This window comes from Monopterus albus, unplaced genomic scaffold, assembly GCF_001952655.1.
Source record: "Monopterus albus unplaced genomic scaffold, M_albus_1.0 scaffold492.1, whole genome shotgun sequence".
Taxonomy (NCBI): Eukaryota; Metazoa; Chordata; class Actinopteri; order Synbranchiformes; family Synbranchidae; genus Monopterus; species Monopterus albus.
The window spans coordinates 81151-92199 of record NW_018128372.1 but is presented as its reverse complement, the minus strand read 5'-3'; the positions used below and the strand labels follow the sequence as shown (position 1 = coordinate 92199).

At 42.1% G+C, this 11049-nt stretch overlaps 1 protein-coding gene across 1 annotated transcript in view; it reads right to left on the bottom strand.

Moving 5' to 3' along the window:
* Positions 1-4525: 4525 nt before the first annotated feature.
* Positions 4526-11049, bottom strand: part of LOC109952758 (sodium/potassium-transporting ATPase subunit beta-233-like) — a 7721-nt gene continuing 1197 nt past the window's right edge. The window contains 6 exon segments of the mRNA XM_020587987.1: positions 4526-6084; positions 6382-6465; positions 7869-8053; positions 8147-8302; positions 9387-9451; positions 9453-9507. Of these exon segments, the coding sequence (XP_020443643.1) occupies positions 5824-6084; positions 6382-6465; positions 7869-8053; positions 8147-8302; positions 9387-9451; positions 9453-9507 (806 nt within the window). The 3' untranslated portion in view covers positions 4526-5823.

The window sequence follows — 11049 nt, the reverse complement described above, 5'->3', positions numbered from 1 at the left end:
GCTTGTAGATGGCACGGGCTTCTTCGGGACTCAGAGAGGCTGACGAGGAAGTCCTGGCTGGGCTCCCTTCCAACTGGTCCGCAGCCTTTAAGTAAGCCTCCACAGAGGCTTCCTGCTCAGCTCAGATGTTATTCAGCTGCGAGAGGAGGTCTGCAATCGCTGGAAAATAAGCTAGCTCAGTACAACTCCGCACAAGTTGCTCCATCTTATTGCAAATAGCCATGTGCTCCACTGGGCTACGAATAGTGTCCAAGCTGCCACACATATTCTGCAGAACCCTTGAGAGAATAATCAATTCTCTCCTGGGGTCTTGGTGTGACTGGTCCATAATATCGCTGACACCTGAGTCTGCTGAGTCCATGTGTGGCCAGATTGTTCTGTTATGGTGGAGCCCCTCACCAATGGGGGTGAGAGAGTGAGAATGAGGACTCAAGGTGCAAACTCAGGTGCAAGTGCTGAACTATTTTTATTGAGAACACAAATAAAGTCACTGAGTATATGTACAGTCCAAAACCAGGGTAGAGCAGTGGAGGCTGAGGAGACCAGGACGGGCAGGTAAGTAGACATGAGAATTGCAGGAACCAGGAGAGTCAGGACCAGGACGGGCAGGTGAGTAGACAGGAGAACTGCAGGAACCAGGAGAGTCAGAGGACCAGGACGGGTAGGTGAGTGACAGGAGAATGGCAGCGGGTGAGATGACAGGAGGGACACAGGAACCAGAAGACAGGGCAGGTGTAGCATTCGCCATCAGGTACTTACGGCTGGAAAAATCACCGTCAGGCACTCACAGCAGGGAAGATCGCTGGAGATACTACCGGCAGGGGAACGGTCGCCGTCAGGCAAACAGAGTATATCACCAACAGGTGTGGCCACATCTTAACATAAAAACTTCATCTCACCGTAAATGCCACCATTATCATCACAGTCATTACATCACCGTATCTGTGTCAGTCCGTGACAATGATCTGGCGATGAAGGAGCGTCTGCCAGCGCTTTATGTAGGGGTGGTGTGTGATTATAGGATGAGCCGAGGATGTATTTCAAATGTGACACCTCTCTCTGCATCTGGCCTCCAGCCTGGCCACTCTGTCTGAAATTTTCTAGACCCACCTGTGACCATGCCTAGTATCTAGTACAGTACAATGGAAATTGTTCCAGGCCCTGTTCAGTGTAATGTCTCTCTCCTGGGCTGGAACTAAAAATAGGCCCATGCTGTACACATGTGTGTCAGGAATCTCAGTTTCAGCTTCCACAGACTAATGGTTTAGTATGCCATTCAGATCCTTGTGCAGTTTTTAAAGCTCCCACCACCTGGAAGTCACCTGGGGCCTGTTCTGTGTATGTGGATTAACAGGTTAGCCTGATAATATTGTTGAGAGTTTCATATGATCCCAAATCTGTTGGTTCTTCCAAAGTTTTGTTGATCTTGTTGTCCTGGCAACATGTTTGTAATCTCAAACCTCAATCTCAAGGCTCCAATCATAGCTGCTTCCCCCAGACAGACCGGTATAATCACTGTGTATCAGAATACGATGGCAGGCGAGTAAGCAGAACAGATTTTGCCATATATGTTTGAGCCTCACTCAGACTCTAGGAGTCTGTTTCACATGTTCAAATCTGCAATTGTGTCTTGTTTTTATATAATATTAGCTGCTAGCTTGTAAGTGGTGGCTAACACAACCATAGAGATTTTACATTGTTATTACATACACTGTGGAAAAGAGGTCTAAGCCAAATGTGCAAATGTATTTACAGTTTGAGAGTTTGATAGTATGTCAGTATGTCTGTTTTCCCAGAGAACTAGAAGAGTGAGCTTTTAGCACTAGGCTAACCATTAGCACTCAGGTAGCTACTGCCAGGGAGCCAAACCTAATACTTCGCCATTTAATAATATTAAATAGCAAGTATATAAATAGTAGAAGGAAGCGCCAGGGTCTGCTTTACATCCAAAAACTATGCATTCCGGTATGTTTGCTGTCAACAGATACAACTTTTGCTCCTGCTCTTGGTGACTGAAAATTTAGCTGTCGCTGCTCTGATGTCGTTGGTTTCACTGCACTCCTTAAGTCATATTAAATTTGCATGATGAACTATGATTGGCTTTCAGATTTTGTGTGATCATACACTTAGTGTACCCATGCATATTTGAAAATCAGATTTCAGGGGAGTAAACAGACATCTATCCCCTTTGGCAGAGGAATGTAAAAACAGGCTGTTAGCTAATGTTATTGGAGGGCAGATATTTATGGGCTATAAAAATACATTTTGAGTGGAGGGGGTCTTTAAGCTATGGCCTAACTTGAATGTGTAAGTTCAGTAAACTCTACTTAGAGAAAAAATAATGTACAGTGCCTTGCGAAAGTATTCGGCCCCCTTGAACTTTGTGACCTTTTGCCACATTTCAGGCTTCAAACATAAAGATATAAAACTGTAATTTTTTGTGAAGAATCAACAACAAGTGGGACACAATCATGAAGTGGAACGAAATTTATTGGATATTTCAAACTTTTCTAACAAATAAAAAACTGAAAAATTGGGCGTGCAAAATTATTCAGCCCCCTTAAGTTAATACTTTGTAGCGCCACCTTTTGCTGCGATTACAGCTGTAAGTCACTTGGGGTATGTCTCTATCAGTTTTGCACATCAAGAGACTGAAATTTTTGCCCATTCCGCCTTGCAAAACAGCTCGAGCTCAGTGAGGTTGGATAGAGAGCGTTTGTGAACAGCAGTTTTCAGTTCTTCCCACAGATTCTCGATTGGATTCAGGTCTGGACTTTGACTTGGCCATTCTAACACCTGGATATGTTTATTTGTGAACCATTCCATTGTAGATTTTGCTTTATGTTTTGGATCATTGTCTTGTTGGAAGACAAATCTCCATCCCAGTCTCAGGTCTTTTGCAGACTCCATCAGGTTTCCTTCCAAAATGGTCCTGTATTTGGCTCCATCCATCTTCCCATCAATTTTAACCATCTTCCCTGTCCCTGCTGAAGAAAAGCAGGCCCAAACCATGATGCTGCCACCACCATGTTTGACAGTGGGGATGGTGTGTTCAAGGTGATGAGCTGTGTTGCTTTTACGCCAAACATAACATTTTGCATTGTTGCCAAAAAGTTCGATTTTGGTTTCATCTGACCAGAGCACCTTCTTCCACATGTTTGGTGTGTCTCCCAGGTGGCTTGTGGCAAACTTTAAACGACACTTTTTATGGATATCTTTAAGAAATGGCTTTCTTCTTGCCACTCTTCCATAAAGGCCAGATTTGTGCAGTATACGACTGATTGTTGTCCTATGGACAGAGTCTCCCACCTCAGCTGTAGATCTCTGCAGTTCATCCAGAGTGATCATGGGCCTCTTGGCTGCATCTCTGATCAGTCTTCTCCTTGTATGAGCTGAAAGTTTAGAGGGACGGCCAGGTCTTGGTAGATTTGCAGTGGTCTGATACTCCTTCCATTTCAATATTATCGCTTGCACAGTGCTCCTTGGGATGTTTAAAGCTTGGGAAATCTTTTTGTATCCAAATCCGGCTTTAAACTTCTCCACAACAGTATCTCGGACCTGCCTGGTGCAGCTGTAATCGCAGCAAAAGGTGGCGCTACCAAGTATTAACTTAAGGGGGCTGAATAATTTTGCACGCCCAATTTTTCAGTTTTTTATTTGTTAAAAAAGTTTGAAATATCCAATAAATTTCGTTCCACTTCATGATTGTGTCCCACTTGTTGTTGATTCTTCACAAAAAATTACAGTTTTATATCTTTATGTTTGAAGCCTGAAATGTGGCAAAAGGTTGCAAAGTTCAAGGGGGCCGAATACTTTCGCAAGGCACTGTAATTCACTCTTTATGCTCCTAAAGACTCTTAATGCTTTCATATTGTACACTGTGTTCCTGCATTGGAACGTTCAAATTCAGGATGTGATGTTTTCATGGTAACTATGGCTGCACCCTTTAAGGAAAAACCAAGCAAGAGATTGAGAAAGCTAGGCTCATTCTTAGAGATAAGGTAAGGAGTTAAGACATCTGGAGGGAGTTTGGAGTACAGTCACTGATCCTTTTTCAAATGGGAACACCGAGTACAATGAGGAAGTTGGTACAGGCTGTTGGAAAAGTCCAGCCCTGCCCACATCAGGTACTCATAGTGCTCTGTTCAAGACCAGTGGGAAGTTTGGATACCTGCCATTTTTTTTCTATACATCATTTTTCTGAACATCTGTCATATGTCCTTTCAGACTGGGTGCAAGATTTCACCTCCCCGTAGAACAGCAACTCAGTGGTTTAGCAGTAAATTGAATGTGCATAATTAATGACAGATACATGACATGTACACCTTGTTCCACTGTAGGGCTTTGTCCTTTGAGGTCACAAAATCTTACACAGAATTCAGGCATTCGGATAAAATGGCAGACAGTAAATAATTATAGAGCACTACACAATAAACTGAGATATTTTATATACAGACACCATGGAAAAACATTAAGATCACAACATGGAAGACACACACACAAAACCTAAAATAAAAGACAGGAGAAAGGTCCATTATGATTTTATTTGTTTCTATCCTTGATTAAATGACAAGGTGGAGGAACTGATGGAAAGTTGAGTGATGTTAGTTCTATTTCACATCAGCATTAGATCCAATGGAATATTAAAGCCAACATCATTACTCACCTAAAGCCTTGAGCTCTGAAGGAAGACATTATGAAATGCATGAACATCAGGTCATTGTGGAATTAAACTGCCTGTTCTGTTGATTCTACACCAAACTACATTCATGTGCAAAACACAAATCAAGAGTTGACCACTGAAATGTCGCAAGGCAATACATCGACTTTACCACTTAACATAATGAGATCCTGAAAACGAGTCTGTACCGCTTCTCAGGAAGACTTTCAATTCATCACTTTGGTGTTACATTTATACAATATTCTGAAAAGAAACAAAAATGTACAACTGTATAAATATAAAATTCTTCCAACATGTTTAATGGCTAAAACATTCATAAAGTTCCATGACAATGCAGTGATGAATCCAGCAAAAGAAAAAAAAAATCTTGAGTTAGCACCATTGCCCTTATAGCAGGCCAATGTGGCTAACAGGCTGGACAGTGGACACACAACACTACATTCACTGCAAAAGGCATGACACCAAGTAATAACATCCTTTCACACACTTTTGTGATTCAATAAAGCACAAATAGAAAATAAGGTAAAAAGGGTCTCTTATGATCAGATGTAAAAGACAGGAGGAACTAACTTCCCTGGAGTGCTGACTTTTCCTTACACAGATCAGAGGAGTGTACCAACTTTTTCATTCATTAAGTTAAGTCGGAGTGTGTGTTCATATCTCACATACACATGTACCTTGTTCTGGAGTGGTCACATAGTTCTCATGCTTTTTCTGTGGCTAAACCTCAACAGTTCTCCCCACAGAAAAAACATGAGAACTGTGTAACCACTCCAGAACTATCTACTGAAACCACACAAGGCAGCGATATGCAGAGGGGGACGAACACAGGTCACTACACATGGATGGAATTACAGTTTATGCTCATCGATGAGCAATGCCTCATGGCTTGTCGGAAAGTCTCATTTACAGCTAAATAAATGTTCTTTATCAGGCCCATTGCTACTCTTACATTCTAATGCTAGACAGAAGCTAGTGATGAAAGCAGTCAATTCTTGTTATTAATTCAAGGCTTGTTGTGATAGACTTAACCACTACCCTTCTTACTTATCTCCTACATTAGACTGGTTTTTATTTAAGGACAAAGGGGTGTGTGGGGGGTGGGGGGGTCAGGGAAAGTGCTATGGTGGTCCTGATGTCAGTCATACATTGTTGACCCGGACCTTGACGTCAAAACGTCCCTGGTAGCGGTCTTTGTCGCTGTAGTGGATGTTTTCTCCAAACACTTTGCACTCGATGCGCACTTCAGCATTCATGGTCAGGTTGGTGAACTGCACCGCTACCAGCGGCTGCAAGTACTGAGGGTGGAGCAGCTTGCCATAGTAGGGGTAGTACTGCAAGGGGAAGCCGCCACCAATACCATAGTACATAATCTCCCCAATTTTACCAGCATCCTCCCCCTTCTGAAAAGATAAAAAAAAAAAAACTATTTTTTCATTATATGCCAAATTAATCTTGTGAACACAAAGAACATCACTCACATTTGTATTACATGGGTGGAACCAAGGGCATGGCCAGGGGTGACAAAATGTTGCCCTAAATGCAATGATATCATTCTCATGATTGTCCTCAGGGGTGGGGGCTCACCACTGTACTGCAGCGATGTCCCCAGTCAGGAACATACAGTATAAGGAATGCAGAAAAAGTTAGGTCTGAACTGGAAAACAAACATACAAACAACAAGAAAAAAAAACAGGTACCTTGCTTGTGCAGTAGATTGGGATCACATTGGGCTGCACCTTGGGTCGAGCCCCTTCTGGGATGCTGTCATTAGAGCTAGGAGGCTGAAGACAGAACACAACACATAGCAGTAGAATATTTAATAGTACTCCAGTAGAACTCCACACAGATTGCTTTGTCTTTCACAGAGATGCCATTTCTGTTTAGTCTATGCCTGAATGCACTCTGATCTAACAGTGCAGACCACAGCTAAAGTCTGGAGGTGCCTACTACATATGTACATACATTTTTCTGTCAAATGCCTACTACTAGGGGTGCAACGATACACTTGGCTCATGAGACGTGATGATACACGATATTGGGTTTATGAGAACAAAATGATATTTTAACACTATTTTTAAGAAATCTTCAAAGACAAATATGACTGGAAAAATAGTATTTTATTCAAGTGAAAGTAACAAGCAAAACAATGCAGGTGCATTTTGAAATGTTTTAACTAATCTTCTTGCAATGGATACCACTTCATTTTTACTTTGAGTATGAATTATCATATGCAGTAAAAGACAACAATATGCAAGCACTGGAAAAGGTTTTGCCACAAACTCAACTGACTGGCTTCTCTCTTGTACAACTTCACACAAGTCTCTTCAGGCCTTAGAACTGTGCATGAGCTCCTAACTTCTAATTCAGGGGTGGCCAATTCCAGTCCTTGAGGGCCGCTGTCCTGCTTGTTTTCCCAACTATCCCTGCCTGACCTGCTGCTGATTACCTGGCTCAGGTGTGTTCAATCAATCAGAAGCTGGAAGATACCAATTCACTTTATCTTTCCTCACTCCACTTTCATCTAAGGTGGTATCTTCCAGCTTCTGACTGGCTGAACACACCTGAGCCAGGTAATCAGCAGCAGGTCAGGCAGGGATAGTTGGAAAACAAGCAGGACAGTGGCCCTCAAGGACTGGAATTGGCAACCCCTGTTCTAACTGAATCTGTGCGTGACCTTCTATGCCACTTTCACCCATGTTGCACTGGACGGTGACATCATATGGGGGACAATCGAGACTTTTTTTTGACCTTGTTAGCTTTCACTGCTATTCACTGTTGAATTTGGTCATCTTCAGCCGTTTCTCAGGTGACCCTTGCCTTGCATACTGTTGCAGCCAGTGAACTGTGTCCTCTGACCTGAGATGCACCATATCAGCTACCTAGTTTACACATTGAGATCACAATGCAGGCACAGGTCTGTGCTCAGATATCACGATCCAGGTATGTATCCAGAGATACAGATCACAGGTAAATTCCAGGTACAACTGGAGTATGAGAAGGAGACCTGGACATGAGATTTCATACTAAGAATGAGTATCTCTACTCAGATGATAGTAAGAAAAAGTCAAAGCCAACCTTATGTTTAACACCAGACTCCACTAAAAGCAGTGAACAACTAATGTACAGTTTGACTTTTTGTCTTAAATAAAACACGAGTCCAATCAAAAATATTCATTTAAATTACCCTTGGCCAGAAGTTGACAATCCTGTTTAGCTTTACAATCAGACAGGGCTTGCCCTCCTTGAAACCAAACTCACGGTCCTCGATGCCAGAGCAAGGTCCCAGTAGGGACCTGGAGAAACGACAGGCCTTCCTGATGCCCACATCGCTCTCCAAGTTGCCCCGATTCCTGTACTCTGCAGGCTCATCTGAAGATGGGAGTCAAAAGTTAACTTGGGTTAGCGGTCTGAGAATCCAATCTGTCAAACCTGGAATCTTCTCTTAACACTTGTAAAATCTACCTCCACAGTCCTGGAACTTCATATCGTCTCTCTGGTGCTCATCATCATACTTGGCCAAGAATTCCTTCATGTCCTTGACATAAGGCAAGTAGCTGGCTACATCGTTGAGGTTGAAGGAGAACTCAGTTTTGTCTGATTGTGGAGTGTGCGTGAGGCCTGCAGGGACAATGGATCAGCTGCTTGTTACCAACAGTGATGCTGTACTCATGTTCTGTCCACTTACACTTTAGCCCAGCACACATAGAAGTGAATAAAGAGTCAAAAATTGAAACCCCTTATATTGACTAAGAGCAGAAAACTACACAAACTTTCAAAATCTGACCATCTGACATTTGAGCTTAGATGTCTTGAAGTTAAAACTATACAGTTTGATTCTTAATAAGCTATGGTTTATCATTTCATAAAACTAGGGATTTAATTTACTTTTCACATGTATTTTAAATGTGCCACCCCACCCAAGATTTTCTAGATCCATCCCTGCCTGTGACACACTCAGGAAATACTATGTGGAAAATGCACTTTTGCCATTGTCTGCAGATTCAGACAAGCTGATCAATATCAATATTATATTTAATGGTAAACATTTATATGTCCCAGAATAGAGATTACATTTCCTCCTGTTTCCAGTCTTTGTGCCAAGACAGGCTAAAATAGCTGAATATGCACCATCCCAGAGTGATGGCTCTCATGTGACACTTAAAGAATCTTTCTTAAAGGATCAGAACTTTTCCTTCAGCCCAGTAATTACATGCTTGATTGGTGCCAACCTTCAATCTGTCAAACATAAGCTCAGCTGACTGTATTCCACACATGCTCAGTTTGGCCTCGTATACCCCAGCAGGCCTTCCTCACCATGGCAACCAGGCTGTGGTATGTACACAGGTGAGGCTGTGTTGGGACCATGATGAGCAGATATACAGTATGAAGAGTGTTTTACACATGCATTCATCCTGAGACTGATGAAAAACAACCAAGTCAGTGAGAAGGTAGCCACTAAGCCAGTGAGTAACCACCACTGAAATAAACACTCATCCCACAGATCCTTTCAGGAAGGTTTAGCCAATATCTGTATGAGGGAAATAGTCACAAGTTCTTCTAAGTATAACAACTTCATTTACTACTCTAGTTGACTATTACTAAGGGGTGTGTCTATTCTGTTTAGCTACAGATGACCTTTAGACTGAGGGGCAGGTGTGGTGGGTAGCATCCCGACAGACAGGAAGCAGCTGTCATGTCTTACCAGGTGGTGCGACTCTGTCCTGCCATGTAGGCTTGTAGTTGCTCAGGGTGAGCAGCATGGCTTGGAATAAAGATCCCAGCCAGGCAGCCATAGAAAATGACATAGAACAAGAAAATCTTGACTGTGGAGAAGAAAAAAAAAAGATAAGGATAATCACCTTTATTGGCCAAGTATGTTACACACAAGGAATTTGTTTCCGGTACAGAACCGAGGCAAACGTGCGGTGCCACCTCAACCAATGGCTCTAACCACTGGGGGCAACTTGGGGGTTCAGTGTCTTGCCCATGGACACTTCAACAGGTGGACTGTAGGCACAGAGATTTGAACCTCCGGTTGGGAGACAACTGTTCTACCCACTGAACCACAGTCGCCCCCGAAAGAATGAACATGTCAGTACAGCTGTACATAGAGATAGCTTAAGGAAGCTGCACTAGCTGAGCCAAAAGTAGGGTTGCAACAGTACAAGATTTTCATGGCATGATAACCATCTGAGAAAATTTCACAGTATTACACAATTACCATTATTATCAGCCCCAGAAGAATGAAAAAAACGTTTTTGTTTTGTTTTTTTTATTGCAGGTGACTGTGCCAGTCGATTGAACTGGACTGTAGCACTGGACTCAACCTTAAAGAATAATCAGAATAAACATGATTTTAAAAAAAAGCCATGTTATATAACTAAAGCATGTTAGGTTGCATGTTAGCACCAGTAGTAGAGGAAATATTCACATCCTTTGAGGAAAATACAACACCGTAAAAGTAGCCTACTCTGTTACACACACGCATGTGTGCGCACACACGCACACAGTCTTGCGAGTCAGGAAAGTTCATCCATGTGTTTCTGAGGTCAGGTCGGGATCACTGCATGTCCTTTTGTGAGTCAAAGATTAGCGAATGAACAGACAATGTAGAATTTCTTTTTTCCATGACTGACGTTTGTTGTTTGGGATTAAAGTCCTAAATGCACCACATACTTTGACTTGCATGGAGCGATGTGTTCTGTGTTTTGAGATATCCAAAATAATCCAACACTGTTGGTTTTAATTTCTTTTTTGATGGATGGAGTTTGGTGATTTCAGCTTGCTGCCGAGTCTGACGGGCAGTCGGGGAAGAAAGGTGATCACGCACCCATTTGTGTGCGTTTTAATTCTTCATCAATACCGGTAATAAGCAAATGTGCATGGTATGATGACCATCTATTTTCATACCGCAAAACCATAACAAAGCTGCAACCCTAGACAAAAGTAAGCAGTAGGTAAAATCACATGAAAATCAGTCAGCTTGATATTCTATGTAATGAAATGAGCTTCACTTTATGAATGGCAAAATACAAAACTTATTGCTAAAACTTTTCCCAGCTTTATTTGGGTTTTAACTTTCATTTAGCTTAAAATCATGAACTTGCATAACACATTTTGTAAGAATAAGGCAGTACAATTGTACCATACTATTACCAGTCCAATAAGCCAGAATACTATCACCTAGGTCGAGTCTAGATACTCCACACTTTTCATGGCACGGATCACTTGTTTTCACTGAGAGGAGCTATCAACCTGGAAACGAACTAAGACTGGGGTTTTTCCATCTGTAACAGGTCAACTATAGAATATCTGTCAGACAGGAACATACTAATAAAACTATCAGTATACTACTGTGTACAGTA